General features: G+C 51.1%; 1 protein-coding gene across 3 annotated transcripts in view; it reads left to right on the top strand.

The window, feature by feature from the left end:
• The first annotated feature begins 1,870 nt into the window (after window positions 1–1,870).
• The window catches only part of PPARGC1B (PPARG coactivator 1 beta), a 106,678-nt gene continuing 81,640 nt past the window's right edge, over window positions 1,871–26,908 (top strand). For all 3 annotated transcript variants that reach the window (XR_012030074.1, XM_072824557.1, XM_072824556.1), the window contains exon 1: window positions 1,871–2,027. Coding sequence is in view for 2 of the 3 variants with exons in the window: in XM_072824557.1 (XP_072680658.1) it covers window positions 1,950–2,027 (78 nt within the window). In the remaining variant the exon portion in view is untranslated. The remainder of the gene's footprint in view (window positions 2,028–26,908) is intronic.

The raw sequence follows: 26,908 nt of genomic DNA, 5'->3' as shown, positions 1-26,908 counted from the left end.
TGTTATCCTCATTTTTACAGATGAGGAAACAGAGGACCAGAGTTTAGCTATTTTTCTCATGAGGTCGGGCACTGTGCCAAGCACTTTACATATATTACCTCTTCCATCATCATAACATCTCTATGAAGTAAGTAATTCTATGATCCCCATGATGTAGATGAGGAAATTGAGGCCTGACACTACATGCAGGGGTTCACAATTGGGCAGTCCGACCAGGGGGCCCTTCCTCTGGACTTCTTGAGTTGCCCAATACTGAGACAAGATGTAGCACGGCTGGACCAGGACCCAGGACTCCTGACTCCCAGGCTAGTGCTCCAAGGCTAGATGTAGGCTCTCTGTTGGGATTCATTGTTCCTTAAAAGCGCTCTGGCCTACAGCCCAAAGAGTGAAATCACGCCCTGCGGTTCTGGGAACCTCAGACTGGAGAAGGAAGCTCTTGCTCTGGTGTTCAAGTCTGAGCAGGTGAGCTGAGGACTCTCCCTGTTTCCTCCTCTGGCTGGGAGGGAGCCCACGCAGGGTGGGCAGGGTGGGGCAGCCCTCCAGAGTGCCAGGGGGTGGGGGGGTGGGGGCAGGAGGCAGGCGTGCCCAATGAAACAGGTCTAAATCTTCCCGCCTTTTCGCCTTTATTCAGGCGGTGCCCTCATCTGCTGTCTGGCAAACAAACAGCAGGGCATGATGGTGAGAGTTCAAGGCTGCAGCCTGGGAAGTTTTCTTATGTGTGCAATGTGTGGTGGTGGTGGGGAATCCAAATCCTCTGGTTGGCACATTATTTATTAAGCATCTACTATGTGCCAGGCACCGGAGACATGGCAAATATGAAAAAAAAAAAAAAAGATTCAGCTCTTGGGTCTTAGAGTCTTAGAGTTAAGAAGACACACGAAGATCAAATCTTCCCTGGAACAAACGTAAAATGGCAGCTGTGGCCAGTGTTTTCAAGGAAAGGCCTGCAGAGCTAGGAGAGCCCATGACAGTGGGGCGAGGCGGGGAGAAGGAACCCCCTGACAGTCTGAGGGGCAGTGGGAAAGGACGCGCTGAAGATGTGGTTACTGGGTGAATGAATGGCCACTGGGTAGGAGACACCAGTCTGTGTGTGGAAGCTCCTTGTGAGATGGTTCATGGAAGGACCTGGGAAGCCACGGGGCCTGGGGAAGCCTGCATGAGCCTGGCCACCTTAAGCATTGTGGGCCATGGTAAGAGAAGTCATTCAAGTTTATGGGCAGCGGCGGTGGCGGCGGTGGCGGTGGCGGTGGCGGTGGTGGTAGGGGAGTGAAGGAAAGCTTGAGGGTGATGGCCAAACTTAACAGAATATCGGTCAACGCATCCTTCAAAGAAAAGAAAAACATGCCACCCCCTCCTTGAGCCTGCCCGGATTTCTCCACCTTTGCCCTAAGATATTCCTCTCTCTGGCCTTGGAGCTCAGGTACGGAACCTCGGAACCTCGGGGCCAGTCAGGCCTGAGCTTTGTCTTCCTGCTGCTGAAATGCACCGCGAATTCAAACCAAGTCCTCCGCCTTCCCGGGCCTCAGTTTCCCCAGCAGTGCAGAAGCAGGTTTTCTCAAAGGACCCGCCCAGCGCTAACGCAACGTGATTCGCTCGGGCAGGAGCGGGGGGCTGCCCGCATTGCTGCGCAGGCATCGGGCCCGGGGCTGGGGCAGCGTCACCCGGCCGCGGGCGCTTCCCTCCGGGCCGGGGGGCTGCAGGGGAGCTGCCGGGGAGCACCGCGCAGCCAGACGTGGCGCAGTGAGCGGGGGCGCGACCCCCGGCTCGCGCGGGCCCCGCGCGGCCCCGCCCCCGCAGCCAGCGGCCCTGCGGCAGCCCGGGCCCGAGCTCCGCCCTCCGCCTCCCGCCGGCCTCGCTCCCTCCTCCCGCCTCCCTCGCTCGCTCGCTCGCTCCCTCCCCCCGGCCGGCTCGGCGCTGACTCCGCCGCACGCTGCAGCCGCGGCTGGAAGATGGCGGGGAACGACTGCGGCGCGCTGCTGGACGAAGAGCTCTCCTCCTTCTTCCTCAACTATCTCGCCGACGCGCAGGTACGGCCGGCAGGGGCCGCGGGCCCGGGGCAGGGGTGCTGAGCTGCGGGGGCTGCCGCCGCAGCCGCGGAGGCCGGGAGGCGGCGGTGGGCGCAGCGGGGGGGACGGGGGCTCCGGCTGCAGAGCCCCCCTTCCTTGCGCCCTGCGATGCGCCCTGCCACGGAGGCAGGGGGCCCGAGGCGCCCCCCGTGCAAGCCGGGGCGTGGGGGCGCTACGGCCGCCGGGGAGGGTCTGGCCTCGGTCGCTGGGAGTCCGCACCCCCCTGCCGGCAGAGGTGGGGGTACCGCGTTTCCTCGGGGAGGTGGAGCGGCGCCAAGGTGTGGGGGACCCCTAGGCTGGCCCTGGGAGTCGGAGGCGCGCCCTCGGACTCCCGGCACTTGCTGCCGTACTTTCACGTGGACTTAGGGCCCCGGCTCCGGCGCCTGCCCCCGTCCCCGGAGCGCCTCGGTCCTCGGGTCTCCCGCGCCCCGCGTGCTGCTGCTGGCCCCCCGCGGCTCCCCGGCGGCGCCGGCGGCGCGGAGTTTCCTGCCAGTTGCCGGCTGAGGGCTTAGGGGGCTGCGGGGCACGTGGGCATGCGGGCGGGGACAGCACCTTCCTGGTTTCGCTACCGGCGGAGCCCCTCGGGAGGAAAGCACGGCAGGATGGGGGTGGAAAGACTGTCTGGGGGCGCCTGGGTCCCCCTGCGGCGCGCGGCCCCGGTGCGCGCTCGGCGATGCTGGGGGAAGGGAACGCGAGGCGGCGTCCCGGGCTCTGGCTGCGCCTGGGAGCCCCACCGGCGACACGCGCGTGACAGGAGAGGGTGCTCTGGTGTGCCGGGGCGGGGGGGGGGCTCGAGGGAGCTGGTGACTTGGAGACGGGGCGGGGGGGGGGGTGCTGCCGGGACGAGCCGCCACCGAAAATGCCTGCGCTAGGCGTGCGCGCCCCCCACCCTTCCCTGGCTTTCCCCACCCCATGCCTGTTGCAAGCGTAAAGTTTGGCCCCATAGTTAGGGCTTTCCCTCCCGGCGCCGCGCTGCGGGCAGCCGGGAGGCTGGGGATGCGGCGGAGGCCAGGAGGAGCCCCCGGATGCGGGCGCACGGCTGGGCGCGGAGAGGGGCCGCCGGGCGGAACCGGGCGCGGCTCGCGAGGGCTGGTTTGGTACCTGGAGTCGGAGCGCCGGTGCCGGCTCGCTTTGCATAACACTGGGAGGGAGGGGGGAGGCGGGGGGGCGGGCGGTGGGAGGAGAGAGAGGGAAACTTTGCTTCTCGTTCTAATCTGCCTGTCTTTGGGCGGCAGCAGCTGTCATGGGACCGGGTGGGCGGGGAGAGGCTTGCAAGCTGACTCCGAGCCGTGAGACCGCGACTCGGAGGGGACGCGCCGCCGAGACGCTGGGCTCCGGGCGGCGGCTCCCCAGGCGGCCGGGACGGCGCGGCGTGGCGGGTGCCGCGGAGAGGAGGCCGCCGCGCGCCGGGGAGGGCCGGCCCCGCTCGCCGCAGACAGCCCTGCGCGGGGAGCCGCGGGGCCTCGTGGTCGGTGGCGGGCGTGCCGGGGTGGCTTCGGGGCGGGGGCCGAAGGGCCGGTGGCGGCGTGTGACCGCGCGTTCTTCGGGCCGGGGGCGGGGGCGGGGAGGGTGTGATGAGCGGGCTGCGCGCGCGGGTGTGTGTGAGTGTGTGCACACGCCGCGCGCGCCGGGCGCGTACCTTTACCTCTGACGAAACTGCGGTGGAGCTCCCGCGGCGGTCACCGGCACCGTCGCCAGCCCCGCGCCCACGTCTGCTCGGAAGGCAGATCCCAGCCCCGGTGCCACGGCCGCCCGGCTCCATCCCCCCCGCGCGCCCTCCTCGCACCTCCCCCCTGCACCCCCACCCCCACCCCCATCCCCACCCCCTACCCGGGCCTGCGGGCAGCCCGGGACCCGGGGGACTGGGTGCAGGCGGGACCGAGGTGCCCCTGGGAAAGTTCTGTCCTCGCCCTGGTCTGGGGGTGCCTGAGATTGCCGGAGACTCGGTCAGGGACCCCCTGTAGCGAGAACCCGTCAGTCTGCACCCCGGTTCTTAACTCCATCACTGGGGGTTCTTGGGCTCACCGATAATTCATTATTTGTCCTTCGAGCCGCCCAGCGGGCCTCCCCTGCAGGGATATTTCACCCAGGGATACTAGAAAATTGGGTAATCAGGTGTCAGCAGAAGCAGCACAGTGAAAGTTAATCTGGGACGTTTGCTTTTTTTATTTAACCACGTGACGGGCCGAGGCTCCTGGTGATCTTCGCCGGCCCAACTTGGGAAATGTAATTGATAGGGAAGCTTTGCAGCCACCCCTAGAAGGTTCACAGAGCCCCGCCGGAAGAGGACCTGGGCGGGCCATCGCGTGCCTCCTCATTTTACAGCTGGGGAGAGAGGCTGCGAGGGGTGAGCGGCTTGTCCAGGACCACGCAGCCAGCGGGTGACAGAGCCACCCAGGGCTCCTGACTCCAGGTCCTGTGTGTTACCTCGAAATAGCACTGGACTTGGAGTCAGAAGGCCTGAGTGGAGTCGCCTTCCCCACTCTCTGGCTGGGTGACCCCAGAGCAAGCCATTTTAACTCTCCGAGCCTCCTTTCCTCCATCTGTCAAATGGGGCTGGTGCTGCCGCAAGAGGAGACCGGGTCGAGGTGGTGGGGGTGAGCACTGCTTGCATGCGAGATGTCTGCTTGTTCCTGTGACTACCTCTCCTCCTCCAGTCCCTCCCTGGTCCTCCCCTCCATTTCCCCCTTTGGAAGGGAAGGGGTGGGGAGAGTGAATAAAAAGGTAATTTATTGTCTTTATCCCAAGGACTTGTCTTTGGTGGCTAATCCAGAGTCAGATAGAGGGAGGACTTCTGTTTGGGAGAATTAACTTTTTACCCATTCGGGCCAAAGTTCAGAAATTCTGCAGACCAAAGATTGTGAAAGCTTCTTGGAAAGGTTTGGGGCATGTATTCCAGAGGACTTTGGGTTGGCTTCACCTTTGCCCAGCCTGTGCCCCTTGCCTCCATTGCCCTCACCCACCATTCCTGCATGGCCTTCTCTAGCAGGCCTTCCTTCCCTGGCTTGCCCTGCTTTCTCTCTCTCTCTTCTGGTTTTTGTAGTCGGTGTTATACAACCAAGCAAAAGCAGTTTTTCTGTGTGAGTCCTGTGGCCCAGTAGGATTCTAGAACTAGAGTTGTGCCTTTTATCTTTGTGCCCCCTTGGCACCTGCCACCATGCTGACTGAGTTCCTTTGCTCAGCCCTTGGTCTGGGGGTCCGAAGGTGAATTACAGGGGGGATGGGAGGGGGGGAGCCTCCTAGGCTGGCCCCCAGGACAGCTGGGCAGCAAGCATGGGTAGAGAGGAATGAAGAAAGCTACAGCTGTGGGCCATGACTTGAGCTCCAAAGGCCACACAGTAAGCCCACACTAAATATGGGTTGTTTGAAGTCACTTGGGACATCAATCATAGATGCCCCAAATGTCAGAGTTGGCAGGAACTTTACGGATCATGTGGTCCAATCTCTTATCATTGAAACATAGTTAGTAGTAGAGTTGTTAGAAAAATACTGGCAGGCATAAAGAAAAAATGGAAAGTATGTAATCTTACCCAAAGGTAACCACTGTTAATTTTTATGTATACTTCCAGGCTTTTCTTTCCTATCGATTCCTATGGATTATATCTGTTACACAAAAATGGAGTTTTTCATTATATATTCATTGTAACTTGGAATCATACTGTTGTAATTTGCTTTTCCCCCCCCTTCCAAACAATATGCTGTGATTGTCTTTCCACATCAATAAATATTCTACTTCATGTCTTAATATCCGAATGGTTATATAGTATTTCATTGTGGGTTGAACCAAAATGTATTTAATCAGCCCTTTGTTGTTAGTCATTTAATTTGTTTATAATTTTTGTTGTTGTTCTTGTAAGCCACGCTGAAATGAATGTCTCTGCATATGTCTTCTTTCGTTCATTTAAATTCCTAGAAGTGAAATTACTCTGACAAAGGAACTATGCAGGCGGTTGGTAAACACATTTCTGGAGTGCCTTCTAGGAGGATTGTGCTAATTTACACACTTACCAACATTGTGTGGGAATGCCTGGTTCCCCACAGTCAGATAACTCTTGGTATTTAATTGTTTTTCATTTTTACCAGTCTGTTCATCAATAAATTCTTTTACCCTTTTGTTTTAATGTGCATTTCTTTGATCACTTGGGATGCCCCTCCCCCCCTAATATGATCATGGGCCATTTGGGGTTCTGTTTTGTGAAATTTCATGCTTGTGAATTTGGCCCATTTCTCCATTGGTATCCTGTCCCCTCATTGTTCTAGACCTGGGTCTGAGTACATAGAGGGGGCCCCATCACGCAGAGAATCAGGAAATGGGTTGAACATCTAATGGGTTACTAGGTCTGCAGTGGTGCTGCTTCCACAGTCCGGGAAGCCAGGGCTAACTTCTTCTCCAAGCCAAAGTCCTAGGCATCTGGAGGGGCAGGTGTAGCACAGCCTTGGCTGGGTGCCTCTGTCCACCCTTCACCCGTGCGAGAATAGGGGGAATAACTTATTCACCTGAGCCCAGAAGGGGACAGGTTTGCTGGCTTCGTCTACCAGAGGCGGGGGCTCCGATTTCACTGGGGGCTCCCTGGCTGGTACTAATGATCAGGATGCCCTCGGAACCAGGAAAGGCAGTGGCCTAGCAATGGGGCCCCAGGGGCTCGTATTTCCCCTTCACCTTGGGGCTCTCCTCTCTGCAGCTGGTGCAGGCCAGCCAGAAGCTCCACCATTGCCAGGGGATGAGTCACCCTTTTCCCTCTCTCTCTGGGATAATAGAAGGAATACTGGTTTGAGTCAGAAGCAGCTTTGCAAATGGGGGTTTGGGCTTAGAAGTGAGGTCATAACATGAACATTGCAGTGTTAACAGCTAGCTTCCTCCTGCATCACCCATGACATTTGTGAGAGCATCCTTTAGATGCCATGCACTCTGCCAAGCCTTCTTTTGCATTGTTACATTTTATCCTTGTAAATAGTCTACAATGTGTAGGTGCCATGATTATTACCATTTAACAGATGAGGATTTCACAGTTTCAGAGAACCCACTGGCTTGCTAAACACAGTCTCCCTACTCCACTGCCTTGGACTGAGTAGAAGAACCAGGATCAGAGGCAAGGTTCTCAGACCACATGACTCCAAGTTCGCAAGGCAGGGACTACTCTCTACTTCTGTTCATTGTTTTTCTAGCACCTTGAGCAAATGAAGGCACGATGCATAGAGAGAAGACAACTCCTAAAGCCCTCAGTTTCTCAGTCTCTGAAATGGGGATTGTAGCCCTGACTCAGGATTGAGCGTAAAATAATAAAATGTCTGCAAAATGAGTAGCAGCTTACTGCTCAGGAAACTTGGAATTCTCTTTGGAAGCACTTCAGAAGGGCAGGATTAAGTGTAATGCAAACTCCCCTTCGTGCAGTCTTTTTTATGCAAAAAAAAAAAAAAAAAGGAAGCATAATTCCATGTAATCTTTTTTATGTAAAAAGGGGAAGCATAATTCTTTATGTGAAGGTGAAGGAAACCCAGATAAAGTCATTTGGAAGAGAATGAGCAGGGCCATTTCCTATTTCTCCTCTTAGGTACTCAACTGACACTCAGTTGTTGCAGAATCAATTGGATTGGATTGCCCTTTCTATGCATTTCCTCTTCTGGTCTAGATCTTTGTCCTTTCACTACCGTGGGATTCCTGTAGTTAGCAGATGTGAACGCGGGATTCCTGTAGTTAGCAGATGTCCGTATCTGATGTCACTCCCTTGCTTACACATCACCCATAGCTCCCCAGTACTTTCACATTAGAGCCTAAAGTTGATTCCCAATGTTCAAGAACCTTCAGGTACTTGAAGTCAGAGAGGTAGGCCCCTGACTTTTTTCTGATTTGTCTGCTTTCCCCTGGGGATATGTCCGCTGCAGTGTAGGTCATGAGTCTTCTTCCTGGAAGGGTAGGCTCCTCCTGCTGTTGTCTGTCTCCTTTGCCCCTGTTTCTTCCATTCCTACCACTCATCCTTCCTGACCCAGCTGCCGTGCCACTGTTGTCATGCTGGCTTCTCCCTGCCCTCTGGGCACAGCTGCTCCGTCCCTTGCGTGGGCCACTGCACTCACTTTGAAGGGGGCCTGTCCGCGTTTGCCGTGCTGGCTGTGAGACCTTTGGTGGATCCCATAACTTCTCCACTTGGATCATTTAAAACTGTTGTGAGAAGTCCACGAACACCTAATGACAAATGGATTTATTTATTTTTTTTTTTAAGATTTTATTTATTTATTCATGATAGTCACACAGAGAGAGAGAGAGGCAGAGACACAGGCAGAGGGAGAAGCAGGCTCCATGCAGGGAGCCCGATGTGGGATTCGATCCCGGGTCTCCAGGATCGCTCCCTGGGCCAAAGGCAGGCGCCAAACCGCTGCGCCACCCAGGGATCCCCTGACAAATGGATTTAAAGCGCCTAGCATAGGTGCACCTGGGTGGCTCAGTTGTTGGGCGTCTGCCTTCAGTTCAGATTGTGGGCCCAGGGTCCTGGGATCAAGTCCCGCATCTGGCTCCTTGCAGGGAGCCTGCTTCTCCCTCTGCCTATGTCTCTGCCTCTTTTTCCATGTCTCTCATAAATAGATAAATAAAAATCTTAAAATTAATAAAATGCCTAGCACAATGTGTGCTAGGTAATAAGGACCAAATAAAAGATATTTTAAGTTCCATTAAGTTTAACCACTTAAGAAATCACAGCCTGAAAATTCAGGCTCCATGAGGGCAAGGATCTTGGTCTGTTTCACTCTCCATTTTTCCCACGGGGAATAGACAAGTGCCTAGAACTCAGCCACTCTAAATCCTCACTGAGTGGATGAGTATGCTCGACTGTGAACCTTTTCAGGGCAGACACTGCTCCTCCTTTTGTTATCCGCAGTCTGTGTGTTCCTGAGAAGGGACAGAGTGATACATGCTTGTGAAATGGCCTTGGAATATGCTCCCACAACTCCACCCCCACCACCTAAATGCATTCACAGCCCCCCTGCACTTCAGGCTGCCCCTCAACCTCATCCCCACACCTGCCCTCCAGGGAAAGACTTTCAAGTCAGCTATTGTGCCTCTGCCACTCATGTGGAGGGTACTACCTACTGTCCCCCCCCCCCCCCCCCCCCACGTCTGCGTGCTGTTGTCCCTACCGCTAGGTTGACAATTCTGGGAGGGCAAGAATTGTTATCCTGAACTAGCTTTGTGGTTACCATTTAAGTAGATCTTTGAGCAAAAGAATGTTTTCTGTGATGAGGTGTCAGGGTCTCTGAAGAGGGGTTTGTATTTTAAACATTTTCCTGTGGCAAATGTCCAGCACCTACAGAAGGAGCCAGTCATAGAATGGTATCGTGAATCCCCAAGCTCCCATCACTCAGCTTCAGCCATTTCGGACCCATGCCACTCTTGTTCATCCATCCACACACCACATCATGTCATCCGTGACTATTTCAGTGTGTATTTGTGAAGAGACTTTTTAGTATTAGCACATGGTTTCTCCCAATAACTGTCAGGTTGGTTCTGTTGTCCCCATTTGGTAAGTGCAGAGGGTTAGGTTAGTCCTGTTGGGTCTTGCAGCGTGCGAGGGTCTAACCTGGGATTTGAATGACAACCCCTGAGCTGCTTCCTCTCCTACCATGCTTGAGAGGCTCATTGGAGAAGATCCACTCTCCCCCTCCCTTTTCCAGAAGAGGGTCACTGAGGCAGAGTTGGAGAAGCCATCTAGCTGGAGGAAGCCCAGGTGCCAGACTCTCAGACCCTTTCTTTTCCAGGATCAGGACTTGGGGTGGGGGTATCTCTGCTTTGGGGGATGAGAGACAATGTTGCCCAGGTGACTGGGCTTTGTGGTGGCTGTGGGGATGCTGGGGTGCAGTCCACTACCACTACCACTGGGCAGGCTGCATTTGCTTCCTGCTCTCACAGCTTCTAAACCCCAAAGGTCCCCCACTCCCCTTGCAGGGGAGTGTGTTTCTTCCTTCGGTGCTTTCATTGGGGTTTTCCAGTAAGCAAGTCAGGGGGACCATAGGGTCAGAAACCTGGGTTCACATGGCTGAGAGGAGGCATCTGACTTAAAGCGCAGAGCTGGGCCCGGCACAGGGTCTGTAGGCCCTTGATGGTAGCTAGACTCCTGGGCTCCCACCCTGCCCTTTCTTTCTTTGAAAAAAAATTTCCCCATCTTGCCCATTCTTCAGGGCAGAGACTGATTTGCTGCCCAGGGGTAGGGTAGACCAGAGAGACTTTTATAAATGGGAGGGTAAAGTCATTGATTAATTATCCCCCAAGGCCTGTAATTACTGCTCAGTCTTTTAGGTAAGAAAACAAACATTTGCTCTAATTATTTGTTTAGGTGGCTGAGAGGGCTTTGAGCCCTGGGGTTGGGCTCTGCTTGAGGCAGCCCTGTGGCCTTGGCATGAGGCTTCTTTGTACCTGGGGTGTTGCATTTGGGAAATGGGACTGACAATATAAGCTCCATGGGAAATGGGACTGACAAGATTCTGGTCCTAGCCTGTGATATAGAGGGTTGTAGGACAAGTTGAAATGATGCCTGTAAAGTGCTTAGGAATGTTCAGTCCGTGGGGACCATTGTTAGTAAGAAAACAGACACGTACCATGTAGAGCCTGCCACTTACCTTCCCATTGAGCTCTGGGTCCTTGATCCTGTTGAGGGCCTGTGGTTTCTCTCTCAGAGCATTATGTTTTCTTTTCCCCTGTACTTCTGGGGGAACTGAAGAGGAATCCCATCCAGCCTTAACAAGGACCGCAGTATTGACTTTGAGAAAACCAAATCCAGTTATAGACGCTGCTTGAAGAGAGAAGAAACAGATAGTGGTTAAGAGCTTTAGAGTTCCACCGCAGAGGGTTTAAACCCAGGGGCCTACCATTTACCAGTTGTGTGACCTTGAGCAAGCGGCTTAACCACTCTGACCTCAGTTGTAGAAGCAAGCTCCTGGTATGGCATCCAGGGCCTCGCATCCAATACTGGGCATGACAGTGTTGTGCCCTTCGGATGGCTGTAACAGAGGATGGATAATGCTTGGAGCATTGCCTGACACAGAGCACTCAATAAATAGTAGCCACTATGATGATGACAGTGACGAGGGTGTAAACACCAGCGTAAGACTGAGTTTTCAGGGAGTTGGGAGTGCCACGCAGACCGTCTGACTCAATGCCCTTACCTTGAAGTGAGGAAACAGGCTGGTTTTTAGCAGACCAGCCATTGGCTTCAGATCACCACCTAGCAGAGGCAGGACAGGACTCCTAGCCTCTGTCTGCGTGGGCAAGGCTGGCTCTGGATGGCAGACACTCCACTGTCTGGGACCCACTGTCTGGGAACTCAGCCGGGCGAGCCCTGCGTGTCTGAGATGGATGCTCCCCAGCAGCTCTGCAGCCGTGTTTTTCCCCTGTGCTTGCCTGGCAGAGCACAGCCATTTAGCAGAGGGAAAGCTAGGAGACGTGAGAAACCAGGCCCTGAGCAGTTGCAGCAGCCGGCCCACGAGTGGCTCCCTGAGGTTGCCATGGCAAACAGCCTTGGCAACGTGGCTGCTGGAGCCTTTATTTCTGATCCCAACCTCCTCACAGGAAGTGTGGTACCCGGGACACTGGGGAGGGCCCTGTCTTGGCTCCTTGACACCGAGGATGACCCGGTCTCCGTGCTCTTGGGGATCTCAGGCTGCAGCAGCCACAGCTGAAAACCTCTGCAGGCCTACCCTGCACAGCCTGCTGAAGGGAGCTCCTGGGTATGGCATTTGAGGCCTCAAATGCCTGTCCATCTGTCCGTCTGTATCAGTCTGTTCCTCAAATAGCCTGAGACCATGCAACACTGTATCCCTTGCTGCAGGAACAGAACAATATAATAATTTGAACATGGACTTGGTGCTAGGGGTTCCCAATCTGGCCCCCATTGACTGAGTCAGTCCCCGTGCTAAGTTAGTCACATAAATTATTCACAGTCACATCTAATCTCTGAGGAATCCCATGGAGTAGTCCCTACTCTTCTCTCCGTTTTACAGTTGGGTAGGTTGAGGCTGGCTCCAGAGTCTGTTGTGCTGGTGCCACTCTGCAGTCCTTGCTTCCCTGTACCAGGGAGGCTCTAGAACTGCCATGACGGATCTGCCCTCTCCCCATTCCCCAGCTGCATCCTTCAAAAGGCCCAGCACAAGTGCCACCTCTTCTTATTCCCCCTCTTCTAAGTGGGCCCTTTCTGCCCTGTGACCCCACAGTCCTTTAGAGACCTCTTGTGTGCCCTCCTTGTCTGTGTATTTTGTCACCCTGCTGAATTTATACCCAGACCTCTAACTGGCCCAAAACAAAACAGACAGGGAAGCTGGCTAAAGGGCAGAGCTTTGACCACCCTGTTCAGGACTTTGCACTTGGCAGGCAGTGAGGAGTCAGCAAAGGTTTTCATGAATATTGTTATTAATTACAGTAATCATAGAATTACATTAACAGTTAACATTCAATGACCACTTGGTAATCGTAGAAAACAGCTAACATTCGATGACCACTTACCAGGCACTAGGCTGGGACATTAGCTAGTTGGATCCTCTGCCATCCGGTGAGGTTGGGACAACAACAAACCCAAGGTCAGTGACTTGCCCCTCATCCCTCAGGCAGGTAGTGGCAAGGGCGGGACTTGAACCTAGGTTCTGCACTTGGCCTCAGCTGGAGGGGGGGTGAGTGGGAGTGAATGGGATGTGGGAGAGAAGCCACAGAGTGCAGGGGGCTCTGTGGCATCCCTATAGCTGAGATAAGGGGTGCAGAAGAGGAGTTGCTTTGGGGGAGGATTTGTGTGAGTAGACATCCATTTATTCGGGCGCACCGTGTGCCGGGTTTGTCCCTACCCTTGGCTTTCCCCAGAGCCTTGTTAAATGTAAAACTCTGGTCCCAGCCTGTGATAACTTTTGCTTACATTTTATTCTTTACTGTTCTCCTACCAATTCAGGACCAGAGGTCCCTAAGGAGAAGGACTTCATTGGTCTGGTTCACCATCAGGTCCCCCAGTGCCTTAAGGGTGGCAGGTACACCATAGGCCCCCAGGAAATATTTGTCCACTCACTGTCTGAATGAACAAGTGCTGTTTGATCTTTCAGGAAATTCACCAACCATTTGCTTGGCCCCAAAGGCCTTTTCCCTGCTTGGAACTGTGCTAGGACATGTAGGTGAGGGGAATTGGGAGAAGGGTTGTACCAGTCCCCACAAGGGGCCTATTGCCGTCGTCCCCAAGATAAGCCTTGCACACAAAGAAATCAACGACAAACATTTTTTGGAGCCTCCAGAACTCCCTATCAGAACATGCCTCCAGTGGACAGGTCTTTGTAGAATGTTAAACTACTGCTAGGAATCCAGTCTGTTACAGGGCATTGCTCTGGCCCAACTGGGAAGGGGCTCAGAGCTTTTAGGGTCTAGTGTCTGCAGGGAGGTGCCTGGTCAAATAATTCACACCTTCCAGGGAGATTGAAACCAGCACCTCACACCAGGATTTATGTCCTTTGCCCATCTGTTTATTCTGGAGGGACTGGGATGGCTAGCCTCACTCTAAAGGAAGGAGGAAATGCAGGGAGGTGAAGGACAGAGGACAGACGGAGCACCTGGGGACCAGTGACCACACTCTGTAGCCCAAGAGAATTAACTCGGTATCATATCAATCTTACCTTGCTCAGAATCCACTCAAGACCCTGTTCCACACAAGATCACCCCTTACCCTTCCTGCTTAGGGCCAACTGACTCTTCATTTACACACAATTCTTACAGGTGTGGCCTGTCCTGTCCACACCTCATGACTTGAGTAGCAGTAAGCCAGTTCTATTAGTGTATGTCCATGCAGGCATGGGACGGGGCGGGGGTGGGGTGGTGAGAATCTACCAGAGGCAGAAACACTTGGACCACAGCTCTGCAGGCCACGGGGTCCTTTTCGTCAGGGGCCAAGGAGGCTCCTTGTTGCTGAATATACTATATGCAAGTTACAGAGCTGAGTCATACAGACTGTGCTGTCCCCAAGGAAAGGTACATTTCTGCTCAGTGTTCTCTGTTGGAGGAAGCAAGGAAGAGGGAAATACACTTTGGTGTTACCACCTAAAACAGGAAGTCTATCAAAAGCAGGAAAAGTTCCAAAGTTACCTACAGACTTAACTGACTGTGAGCATCCGTTATTGCTCAGTAACACCAGGTGAGTAAGGAGTGAGTCTAGCCATAAAAGTTTCTTTAGTTTTTAAAAAAGATTTTATTTATTTATTTATTCATGAGAGACACAGACACACACACACACACACACACACAGAGAGAGGCACAGACATAGGCAGAGGGAGAAGCAGGCTCCATGCAGGGAGCCTGATGTGGGACTCGATCTTGGATTCCAGGATCACGCCCTGAGCCGAAGGCAGACACTCCACCACTGAGCCATCCAGGTGTCCCGCCATAAAAGTTTCTTTGAAAGTTAATGCTGTCTCTTATTATGAGATGTTTTTCATATTTTCAGGGCTGCACGGAGAATTAGGAGTATGTTTGGCCTCAAGAAATTGTATGGCCTTGGGGCGCCTGGCTGGTTCAGTCGGTGGGGTGTGCAACTTTTGATCTCAGGGTCGTGAGTTCGAGCCCCACATTGGGTGTAGAGATTACTTAAAAATAAAATCTTAGAAAACAGATTGTGTGGCCTCGTAATTAATGAGAGCAAACTGCCTGGTTCAGATCTTAGCTGTGTGATCCAGGAGTTACGTAGCCTCTCTGTGCTCTCGTTAGCCAGCTCCCAGATGGGAATATGAATGCATCCTGCCTTCCAGGGTTGGTAGAACTAATCAGTGGTTCTCAACCATGAGTGTGTATCAGAATCAACTGTGTAATTAAAAAAAATAATAATTATACGTCTGGGGCTGTCCCAGACTTAGTGAATGAGAATCTTTGAGAGCAAGCCCTTAAGTTTCTATGTTTTTAGAAGGCTCCCTCTCACGACACCCCTTCTTTGGTCCTAAACAATCAGATACTGTTTGTAGAGTGTCTGGCATCCACTCTGTCCTTCCCTCCCCTCTCTGTCCTTTCTGCCATTAGGCCCAGGCCACAGGGTAGCCCTTAGGATACAAATGACCCAAAAGCAGATAGAAACCCCTTTCTAATGGCTGTATAAAGCTGGGTGGCTTCCTTATCTTGCATTTCCACTTATCTTCACATCAATTCTGGGTTGGAGGCAGGAGGAGGGGAGTATTCCCATTTTACAGATCGGGGAGCCTCAGTGGTTCAATAGGATACTGCAGCAAATCAGTTTTCAAATATTGCCTTCATCCCCATATCTGTCTTCCTTGATCCTCAGTAACCTACTCACTCCTGGGCCACTCACGGGGTGGGGAGTTGGGGAGTGGGAAGAAATCATGATTACTTCAAGATGTGGGTAGGTTGAAAGAGGGGGAAAGGAAAGAGCTTGAGGGAATGGGAGCTACCTACAGACCCTCAGATCAGGAAACTTTTGATTTATCAGGATGCTTAAAGATCAGAGAATGTTGGTCATGGTCCCAGGCCTTATGGTAGTTTAGGAGAAGCAATGGGATTTGAACCTACTTCTGATGCCCAGTTCACTGTCCTCCCAGCTCTATGAGCTTCTTCTATAGAGTAGACAGAGTGTAGTTCGAGTGATAATAAAAGTAATCTTTGAGGTAGTGTAGTGAGGCCTTTGCAAGTATTGTTCGCTCTGCCAGGAATTCTCTTCCCAGGCATCATGGCTTGCTGTTCCCTCTCCTCTCCAGATCTGCTGAGACATCATGTCCTCAGAAAGGCCTTCCCTGATCCTCCAGCCCTGATTTCTATCTATCCTAGCACATGTTCTCTCTTCTTTAAGATATGCACCACTCCCAGCTACTTTTGTATTTATGATTTTGTACTCGTTGGTTGCCTGTTGTCCTGTGGGAATGGAAGGCTCCATAAGGCTGGACATCGCCTGTCTAGTTCCCACTGTATCCCCAGGACTTAGCCCAGGGCCCAGCACATGATTGGTACTCACTGAATGTGTCTTGAATGAATGAATAAATGAATGAATGAATGAATTTGCATTAAGCCCTTAATCTGTACCAGCCCCTGTGGTAAGCTCACTTTGATTCTCCCAACAACCCCTGGAGATGAAGCCTCATTCTTCAGGTGAGGGACCTGAGGCTCAGAGGGTGAGTGGTGGGGCTAGGGGATATAGCTCCTTTTTTTTTAAAAGATATTATTTATTTATTCATAAGAGACACACACACACACACACACAGAGGCAAAGACATAGGCAGAGGGAGAAGCAGGCTCCATGCAGGAAGCCTGATGGGGGACTTGATCCTGGGATTCCAGGATCATTCTCTAGGCTGAAGGCAGGCGCTAAACCGCTGAGCCACTCAGGGATCCCCAGGATATAGCTCCTTTGCTGATCAGGCCTCTCCATCTGGGGCCCCACAGATGGGTGTGACCAGCCCCCTGTCCCCTAGGAGTCCTACCCCAGTGTCCCAGTGACCTCCTACCACTTTCTCCCTAGGGTTGGGCAACAGCCCTTCTTTGTCCCGTGGGTACAGTTGAGAGTACCTGCTCAGCAGCACCCCGGGCCTCCACCTTCTCCAGCACTTGCTCTTTGTCCTAGTGGCTGAGGGAGCAGCTGCTTGACTTGAACTTTGTGGATCAGCCACCAGCAGGAGTGTGAGGGTCTCCTGCTTCTGGGTGTGGGTGTGGGCGTGGGGTGGTCTGCAGGCTGTGCAGTGTAGCCCGTGGACCTAGAGGACAGTGGTGGGATCTTGCCAGAGGCTTTTCTCCCTAGAGCCCCAGTTGGCCCAGATTAATGGACCAAGTCATGGGGGAGAGCAGAGTAGGCTCAAGGATGAGATGAAAAGCATGAGAGAGGGAGGAGGGAGATTTAGAATCCACCCCAGAATGAGGAGGAAGGCCTCCTTTGCTCAGATGGCCTCACAGTAAATTTTCAGCGATCTACCTGCAGGACAATAAGAGAGGAGCAGTATCAGCTGCTTCCAGGTGGTAGACTCAGCCTGGGGTTTGGATTTTGAGGGTCAGCAGAAGGCAGACTTGAACAGACGTTAGTTAAGATGAGAAATTTGAGTCAGTCTGGGTCTAGGATCTTTAGCAGCTGAGTGATTTAGAGCATGTTATTTAAACTGCCTGGGCCTCAGTTTCCTTATCTGCAAAATGGGATGAAAGTAAGTATCTCAGTGGGTGGTTGAAATGAGAAGGTAATAGTGTTTGAAGAGAGTGCTGTGCCTGGGTGGTATTATTAATAATAGCAATGACAACGCGACTGCTTGGTTTGATGACAGATTGGTGGAGGATACTGGACGACCCTATGAATTACAGACTGCAGGTTATCATTCGATGCCTCTTTTTCTCTCCATGCAGCAATCACTCCCTCTGTGTGGGAAGCTAGGATCACAGATTTGCATAAGTCCTGCTCCCTGGCCTGGGGAGAACCAAGCTGCAGATGGTCATGGAGGGTGGCCAGTGCAGAGGGAGTGTCCAGACAGTCTGTGTAGCAGACGGAGTGTGGAGGGGTGAGCTGGAGCTGACTGACATGGTGGGGAGGGGCATCCCAGGGAGAGACCAGCCTGTCATAAGGCCCTGGATGTCCTGTGGCTGGTGAATGATCAGTGAGTGACTCGGGGGAGACAGGAGCTCCCTTCCTACCGTTGGAAGATTTGAGCTGGCCAGAGGACTCTTGATGAGGACAAAGAACGTAAGGGATGGTCCAAGTGTCTGGAAGACACCCAATAGGAGCAAGTAGGAAGACACACAAGTAGGATATTTCCAGCCTGGAAAACTAGCGGGAGGCTGCTGGGGGGCATGGGGAGGCCTGAAGAAAGGTGGCTAGGTTTTCTCTGGGCCTCACAGGCAGGTGGACTAGTGGTATCACCCTGTGGTCTGTGCAGGCATGCAGGCCCTAGGCATGGAGCAGAGACACAAGGCTGGGGCATAGCTTCTCACCTGCAGTCCTGACCAGAGGCCTTTGCCTGATAAAGCAGCTATCCCTGTTGTGGTGGGGCCAGGCCCCACACACCCACCAGGTACTTGCGGGGCAGAGAGAAGGTTGGTAACTTTACAGAGTAGACCTTGAATAGATTTAATGATGATAATGATAGGTATTGCCATAGTAATAATTACTGTTACTCTTTTTACAACTTACTGTTATCCCTTTTAGCATACTACTGTGAAATTCTCAGGGTATTTCACATCCATAATCCATGTCCTCAGGAGGATTTTCTTGTCCATTTTACAGATTAAGAACCTGCGGCCAGGGATGTTGAAATGTCTTGCCCAATAAGGTCACCGTTGCAGGCACTTAGCAGGAATGTGGGACTTGTGCCCCCCTCCACCCTGAGGGGAAAGTGGATTTGGAGGGGGCCACAAGACCCACCTGGTCAGGAAAGGATGGTTTTGGAAAGGGCCTCTCAGCGCTTCCTGTCTGTGCCTTGTCTTAGACTGAGTTCCCAGGATTATTTTGAATTCTCCTTGGAGCGGTGATCCCCAGTCTTCTGGGAGTTGCAACATCCTTCCGTGTTAGGATTTTGCAATAGTTGCAACTCCCCCTCAGAAAAGTCTAATTTCCATTGATTCCTCTAAGTTAGAGTTAGGGAAGAGGTTTGTTTATAGAGAAGCTCGTACAGGCGCCTGGGTGGCTCAGTCGGTTGAGGGTCTGACTCTTGATCTCCGCTCAGGTCTTGATCTCAGGGTTGCAAGTTCAAGCCCCAGGTTGGGCTCTACTCTGAGTGTGGAGCCTACTTGGGGGGGGGGGAGAGAGAGAGAGAGAGAGAGAGAGAGAGAGAGAGAGAGAGAGAGAGAAGTTTGTAACTGTACTGGAGATCAGTGCCGTGATGATGGCATTGTACTTGGAACTCTGGGAAGAAGGTCTGGGTTCCATCCCTACCTGTCCCTCTTTGCTCTGTGACTTGGGGACAAGTCTGGCCCCCTTCTGGGCTCTGAGTTTCCCTATCTCTGCCATGCCGTGACTCATTTTCCTACTGTGGGGGCTGTCTTACCAATTCTGCTTGGGGCGGAACTGCCAGGTACTGGAGAGAGAGGGAGAAGGTTTGTTCCTGGAGACAGATGGAGCTAGGCAACCTGTCACATCTTAGGTGGGCAACACGATTTCCCTACATCCAGTGAGCAGAGCCTGTCGCAGGTTCTTAACTTCCCCGGTTGTGTCCCTTTTTCTGGTGACAGGTGCTGACTTCTCTTTGAACTGCAAGTTGGAAGAAATTTATCATGGGATCATGTGTCTTAAATGTGTGGGTTTGGAAGGAGGAGAAGGCAGAGGAGGAGGAGGAACTTTAGGCAAGAGAATCCCCGATTTCCAACCTCCCCAGTGAATCACGGAACACTGGGATAAGTCACTCACGGGGGTGGAAAGATTGGGCGAAAATTAGGAACTTTGGGCCAGGTTTTTTCAAAGGAGCAAATTATTCAAAATCCTCTACCAATAGATTATATCTAAAATTGATTTCTTCCCTTTTTTTTTTCTCTCCACAGTGCTGTTTTATCCATCTTGAATGCTTTTGTGATCTATAAAACTATCTTTGAGCTCTCTCGGTTTCAGTTAAGAAAGATTTTAGCTGGGGAGAGGGAAGGTGCCAGTGAGTTTTGAGATATTGTGGGGGCCGTGGGTGCTCTTTGAGGCTCAGATGGCCATCCTTGGGCCCTGGGCCCTGGGCCCTGGTGTCTTAGACGTAGAGCTCCTGCCGGCTCAACCACAAAGTCTGCAATTATTTAAGGAAAGCTCGCATCAAGTGGAAAAAGAGCGGACCACACTACCCGAACCATGTGGCCAATAGGCAATTCAACACCAGAGCTACCCAACCCCCTCAGGCCCTCACCAGCTGCTGGATTTTGCAGCCCCGTGGATTAGGTGACTGCCTGCCTGACAGGCAGGTCCATGTGCACAGGGTGGGTGCCCGCACAGGCGGCCTGGCTCTGCGTCAGCCCGGGAGACTGGATCTGCCTATATCCAGGGGAAGCTCTGTTCTGAGCCTCACAAAGCAAGTTAATTTAAACCCCCCCCTTTTTTTTAAATAATAAAGGAAACAAAAAGTGATGAGATTTAAAACGATTTACTGTAACTCGGACATTTGTTTAATTGCTCCATAATTTGCTGTTAACCCCAAAAGATTTTGGAGAGATACCTTCCTGCCTTAAATTCCTTTTTTCATTTTATATTTTGTTTGTTGGTTCAACAGATATTTTGTATATTTTAAATGAAAATTAAAATTTCTTCACCAAGAATTTTTTTTAAAGTAATATTTAAAAAATTTCCAATGTTTGGAATTAACTCGTCAGAAAAAAACGAGGTCACTCCCATCTTGTAATCTCTTATCCATAAGAAACAACCAATCTTAGCAGTTTGGTGTGTTTAAATGCCTTTCAACTGAATACGAGATTATCTGTTTTATTTTCATATAAGTTGTATTTTCTCGTTATGAATAGGTGGCAGGTATTAATTTATTGAAATTTGAGAGAATAGAAATAGGCAAAAAAAAAAAAAAAAAAAAGAAAAAGAAAAAGAAAAAGAAAAAGAAAAAGTTATCCCAGCACCCAGAAATAACCAGTCAAAAGCAGTGCTTTTTTTTTTTTTTTTTTCCCTTTAAAGTAACATTGTAGGTTCCACCTGCAGCCAAGCTGCCCTCCTTGGGCACACTTTCCCTGCCTTTCAGCTGGCATTTGTGAGCTGATTTCTGCCTGTGACCTTGAGAGGGAGAGAGCCTCAGCTCCAGGCCTGGTGTAAAACTGCCGCCCACCATGTGACCTCTTTCAGCCTTTCATAAATGGGAACAATCTGTGCATTGCTGTGAAAATGCACATATCATGGATTTCAAAGCTAATTGCAAGTCATAGAGTCATAAACAGATACAAGGCCACCACAGCGACTGCTATTGTTTTAACTCCAGACAGTATCAGGTTTGGACAATCTTTGATTACCTCCAAATATTTCATGTGACCAAGTGCTATTATACTCCAAGATTTGATCACTCTGAGGCTTGGCTCCTCGTTCACACAATGTGTGCGGCATCTGTCTATATATACATTTGTTAACATGAACAGAGCACGATTAACACCCTTGCCGGTAGGAAAGGTATTCCAGCACAGCCTTCCTGATTTAGAATCTATTACTCAGCTGGGCTGTTTGAAGGGTTCACTGATCCCTCTTGTGATTCAAGCTACACTTGGAGCCCACGCAAGGGGAGGAGATGGGTGGGGGTCCCTGGGAGCAGGGCCCCAGGAAGATGCAGCTGCTTGACAGGTTCATTTTGTACTTGACAAGTTTCATTTTCGTTTCAACATACAGCCCTGTTCAACGGGAAACAGACAATAGACCTACTTTTGCATTTCTTTTGAAGAGGTAATACGGGAGCCTCCTTGAGGAAATTGTCAAAGTTACAAATGGAAGTCATCTCTCCCATTTTTGTGTCCCTATCCCCCGAGGAACCCCACTACCAATTTCTAACATGTTCTTCCCAGAGATAAACCATGCAGACACCAGCATATACAGGGTCTTGCTTCCTACCTTCATTTTTTGCACCGATGGTAACAAGCTAAGAACACTGCCGTGCCCTTTGCTTTATTTCACTTCGTAATGTATCCTGATGGTCATTTCATATTAGTACATAAAAAAAAATCTACTTCATTTTTTTGGCTTGATTGAAGTGGTTTAACCAGTTCTCTGTTGAGCGTTTAAATTGTTCCTAATTTAGCGCTGCTGCTAGTCTGCAGTGAACATCTATCTTTGTGTGAGCGTCATTTTGCACACTTGTGTGATGGATGTATGGGAAAAATAACTCCCAGGGGCAGTTGCTCAGTTAAAGGGTGTGTGCGTTTAAAATTTTGATGGCAGTTGCCACATTCCCTTTCATGAAATTTTATCAGTTTTAGATTCCTACAGAGATGAATAAGACATACTTGTTTCCCCCACACCTTCTCCAACACAGCTTGGCTTTAAACTTTTTTGATCTTTGTTAATCTGGTGTGTCTTTGAGTTTTAATTGCAGACTTTCTCTCCTGGTTAAGAGTCACTCGTGTTTCCCCTCCAAAGAACTGCCTATTGTGTTGTTAATTTTTTCCTCCTTGATTTACATGGGTGTGCTTGTTTTCCCTTACTTACCTCACAATACCCCCGGCGTTGTCTTGGGCTCCAACCTCCCTCAGGCAGACTGTTTGGAGGAGAAAGCCCACAGTGCTAGAGTCACAATCCAGATCCTGGTGCTGCTGCCTTCCTGCTGTGTGACCTTGACTGAGTCACTTAAACTCTGAGTCACTGCTTCCCACCTCGTAAGTGAGGATGTTAGTTCAACAGCAGGATGTTGTTGGATGGATGAGATAATCAATGTAAAAGTGTTCTATAAACCGTGGAAAGCTTTAAAAACACAATCTTGCATTAATAGTGACTTAGTTGCAAGTGAGTGCTAGAGTTTAGATTCCTACAACTTTAGAGGCCAGTTGAGTCACCTGGTTAAACTGGTGCGGTAAGGGAGGCACAGAGAGAATGGACCTGCCAGAGTCATAAGGCAGTGGGGTCCTGGGTTGTCATGCGGTTTCCTCAAGAGCATTCTGATTTTTATATTAAATTATTCCAACTTCCACGTGGAAATGCAGTGTGGCCGAACCCCAGGAGGCCATACTTCAGAACTGAAAAATCTCTAGATTGGCTCCCATTTCTGCCAGCTGGGAGTTACTGCCCCTGCACCAGGTGACTTCACCTTTTGGGACCACAATAGCCTTCTCTGTGGAGGGCAGAGGGCTGTGTGTGGAGGGATTGCCGAGACCACAGTGGTGGGGCCCTGCCCGTCTAGCGCCTGATGGGACTTGGTAAATGGTGTCATTATTGTTGTTTGGCTTCGCAGGAGGTGTGGCCGCCGGGGAATCTGGGAGCCAGGCTCTGATGCCAGACACCTGGGGTTCAAGGCCTTGCTTTGCCCTGCCTTGCTGCTTGGGCATCTTACTTCACCTCTCTGAGGTAATCATAGGAGTCCCAGCTGCAACGCTTTGGTTTGAGGAATCAGTGGACTTTGAATACAAAGTGCTTATCACGTAGGAGGCGTTTATAAATAAGTAACGAAAAAAGTACTTTGCTGAAGTGCCTGGATGTGGTGGCAGTGGCCCAGATGTTGGGGTTTAGCAGAAAAGAAGAAGGGTTCCTGGCTTCGGGGAGCTTATGTCCTAGATTCTTATTTATGTTAATTGTTGTTCTCATCATAGTAACGGCAGCGTGGTCTGGTTGGTGTCCCTAGACTCTGCTTGGCCTCTGTCTAGAAGCTCTAGGACACACACTCTGAAGGGACTTGGGGGGTTTTCCCTGTTCCTGTAGACTCTGCAGATGACTTACTTCCTATGAGATGCTCTTTTTCCATAATTATAGGGAACTTGACCCAGCCTGCCACCCTCATCCCCTCACAAGGGCTGGGGGCTGAAGCCTTTTGGTCTAGTGGCTTGTTTGACCAAGACTAGACCTGGCTTCCTGACCCCTCAGCCTGGGTCTCTTTGCTTCATTCATTGTTTGGCCATGGGAAGCTTCCCTCTCATCCAGCCCATATTTAAGTCCATTTCCTTTGTGCCAAACACTGGATTTGGGCCTGGGGACACAGCAGTGAGTCCAGTCCTGCCCACTGGGAGCTGGCATAGGGCGGCAGGAAACAAGATGATTTCTGCTAGTGATGAGCCCTGAGAAGAGAATCAGTAAGAAAGACAAGAACATCCAATGGTGGTGTGTGAGCTACGGTAGAAAGGGTGGTCTGGAAGCCTGTCTGGAATGACATTCATGCTGAGGCTGAGAAATCAGAAAGAGAGCAGGTTTCTGGGAAAAGGTGTTCTAGGCAGTGGGAACAGCAAGAGCAGGGCCTTGTGTGGCAGGGCTTGTCACTCACAGAATGCGCCCACTGCCGGTGCAAACAGCATCCAAGGGGAGGCCCTATAAGCACAACTGGTGTGTTGGAGCATCTTTTCAGAGCAGGCGGTGAATTTGTTATCAATCAGAGTGGGCCCTGCCTGAGGGGATCACTGCGTCTGGTTGGGTGCTGGGTGCTTGAGTGAGCAAATGCATTTTCCACCGTGGCTTGAGCTTCAGTATTTGTTTGGAATGAATAGAATCCACCAGGCCTTCGGCAGGGGCAGAATCAAGGCATTCCTGGATTCCGAGCAGCCCTGGCAGGCCCTCCTAACAGATGAGGACTTCCTTGCCGGCTCACCACCTAATGGTGTCAGCACCCACAGTCACCGTCGGCAAAGTCAATTTCCACTCTTGGATCTGCGATTTAACGCCCGGCTGCACAGAGAGCTGCAGAGAGCTGAGGTCAGGGAGCTAATTGGGTTGCTTCATAAGAGGGAGGTTCTTAGGATTGGAATATCTGGGCCTGGGGCAGGGTCACAATGCAGAGAAACCAGCAAGGCTGGACTGGGGGGGCTGGGCTGGCTGGAGCCACTGGTAACAGAGCTGAAGTGACAGGGATTAATTAGCATGGAGGGTCTGGATGCCCAGGGACGGCACTCCTCTGGGGTTTATGTTCTAGAAAAAAGGCCATGTGGGCAGCCTGGGGTATTTTCTGTGCTGGATTAATCTTTCCTAGCAACAGCCTGGGCAGTGGGGACCTCTTCTTCTTCTCGCGCCCTGAGACCATGACCCCGTCCTGCATCCCACACATGTACTGTCTGTGGTCATCACCAGCTGCTGTTGGGCACAGAGCTACTGCATGATGGCCATGTGAGGGTGTAGCTCGTAAGACTGAAGAGTACTTGGCCAATTCCTATCTATATCTCTGTGGAGTGGACTCTGGCCAGGTAATCCTGCCCTTGTTCTGGGTTAGAATTCACTTATTCATCCATTCATTCATCCATTCGCTTATCCATCTAATCAGCCATACTTTTGTTTCTTTTGTTTATTTATTCCTTATGGAGCCATAGTCCATGGCAGGCTCTGTGTTGGGTGCTAGGGACACAGTCTCAACAGGAAAGCTCTCCACTGTCTTAGAGTTTAGAGTCCACAGGGATAAGAAGAAGGAAGCAGACCTGTGCATTGCACACATCATCATCATCATGGTTACACTTGTCACTGAAGCTGCGTGTCAGTTACTGTTGTGAAATATACCTCAAAAGATAAGCACCTGGCCAAGGGATCCGAATCCATGTGGGATCTCCTTGTGGTCATGTGCCAGGGTAGGTGCTGCCTTTGGGAGCTCATTGCCACAGGATTCAAAGATGACCGCAGGCCAGTTCTGCCCATGTACTCGGGCCTTCCTTCCCGGTTTAACGGTGTCTTGTGTTTCTACTATGAGTTTATATCCTGCTTTTAAAAAAAATTCACCAGATATTTAAGGATTACACATTTTTTTGCACTTGACTTCCAGTTTTTTTTTTTTTTTTTTTTTTTTAATTTTTATTTATTTATGATAGTCACAGAGAGAGAGAGAGAGAGGCAGAGACATAGGCAGAGGGAGAAGCAGGCTCCATGCACCGGCAGCCCGACGTGGGATTCGATCCCGGGTCTCCAGGATCGCGCCCTGGGCCAAAGGCAGGCGCCAAACCACTGCGCCACCCAGGGATCCCCAGTTTTTGTTTTAAAGCAGGTATAAATAAGGAATTGGCCATTAATTTTACGCATTCATAATTCCTTTCATTTACATAAGGGTAACTTCGGCTTTTTAAAATCAATTTTAATTTTATTATTTATTTATTTATTTATTAGAGAGGGAGAGAGAGCGCATGGGCACACATGAGCATGAGTTGGGGGAGGGGCAGAGGGAGAGGGACAAGCAGACTCCCCACTGAGCAAGGAATGGATGCTGGGCTTGAAGCAGGGCTCCATACCAGGGCCCCAGCATCATAACCTGAGCCGAAGGCGGATGCTTAACTAACTGTACCACCCAGGCGCCCTTCCTGCTTTGTTTTTAAAATATAAACCAAAAATGGATGTAAACATTTTTTATTACAAGATAATACAATCTTTATTAAAGAAAATTAAATAAGTAGACACACCCTCCAAAAGGAAATAGAAACCATACCAAATTTCACTATTTAGAAGGGACCACCATGAACCTTTCTTTTTTCTTTCTTCTCTGATACATTTTTCCTTTAAAAAAAAATCAGGGGATCCCTGGGTGGCGCAGCGGTTTGGCACCTGCCTTTGGCCCAGGGCGCGATCCTGGAGACCTGGGATCGAATCCCACATCGGGCATCCCGGTGCATGGAGCCTGCTTCTCCCTCTTCTCTGCCTCTCTCTCTCTCTCTCTCTACCATAAATAAATGAAAATTAAAAAAAAAAAGAAAAAACGTTTAAAAAAAAAATCAGATCCTATTATCTTTGTGACTTTTTCACTTGGTGGTATATTGGATAATGTATTTTTATTAAGGTCTTATTAATCTTTATGAAGGTTTTATAGAAGGTGTTTTCCATGGCCTTACACTTTTAAACTCACCGTTTTGATGACAGCGAGCAAGGTAATGTTCCTCATGGATGGAGCTTGAGATTCTGTTTTGTGGTTTGTTCTCTCATAGCCAGTTAGATTTTACTCACAACTTCAGGCAAGGAATTGAGTTCTGTTTGCCTCGTTATTTCTTTGTTAAAAGGAGAAACCACCGTCTCTCCCCATTGGAGTACATGCTCCGGTGCCTGGAATATGCCAGAACCACAGCTGCTACGGGGGAGCGGGTAAGGAGGGAGGAGGGCCAGGTGGCCAGGAGCTGGACACTGAGCATGAGGTCACCTGCCCTAGGCGGCTGAGCTGGGTTGAACTTGAGCAGCATATAAAGGGAAGTTTAGTGTAAGGATGGAACTCTTCCTCCTCCCCCCCTTTGTCCTCACAAACCAGACCGGGAGGAAGTGCATTTGGTTAAGAATAACCCACATCCGCCACCAGGCATGCTTCCAGCCATGCTTCCA

The sequence above is a fragment of the Canis lupus genome, chromosome 4, assembly GCF_048164855.1.
Source record: "Canis lupus baileyi chromosome 4, mCanLup2.hap1, whole genome shotgun sequence".
Classification (NCBI taxonomy): domain Eukaryota; kingdom Metazoa; phylum Chordata; class Mammalia; order Carnivora; family Canidae; genus Canis; species Canis lupus.
The sequence above is the reverse complement of the archived record's forward strand: the minus strand, read 5'-3'. Positions and strand labels throughout refer to the sequence as shown.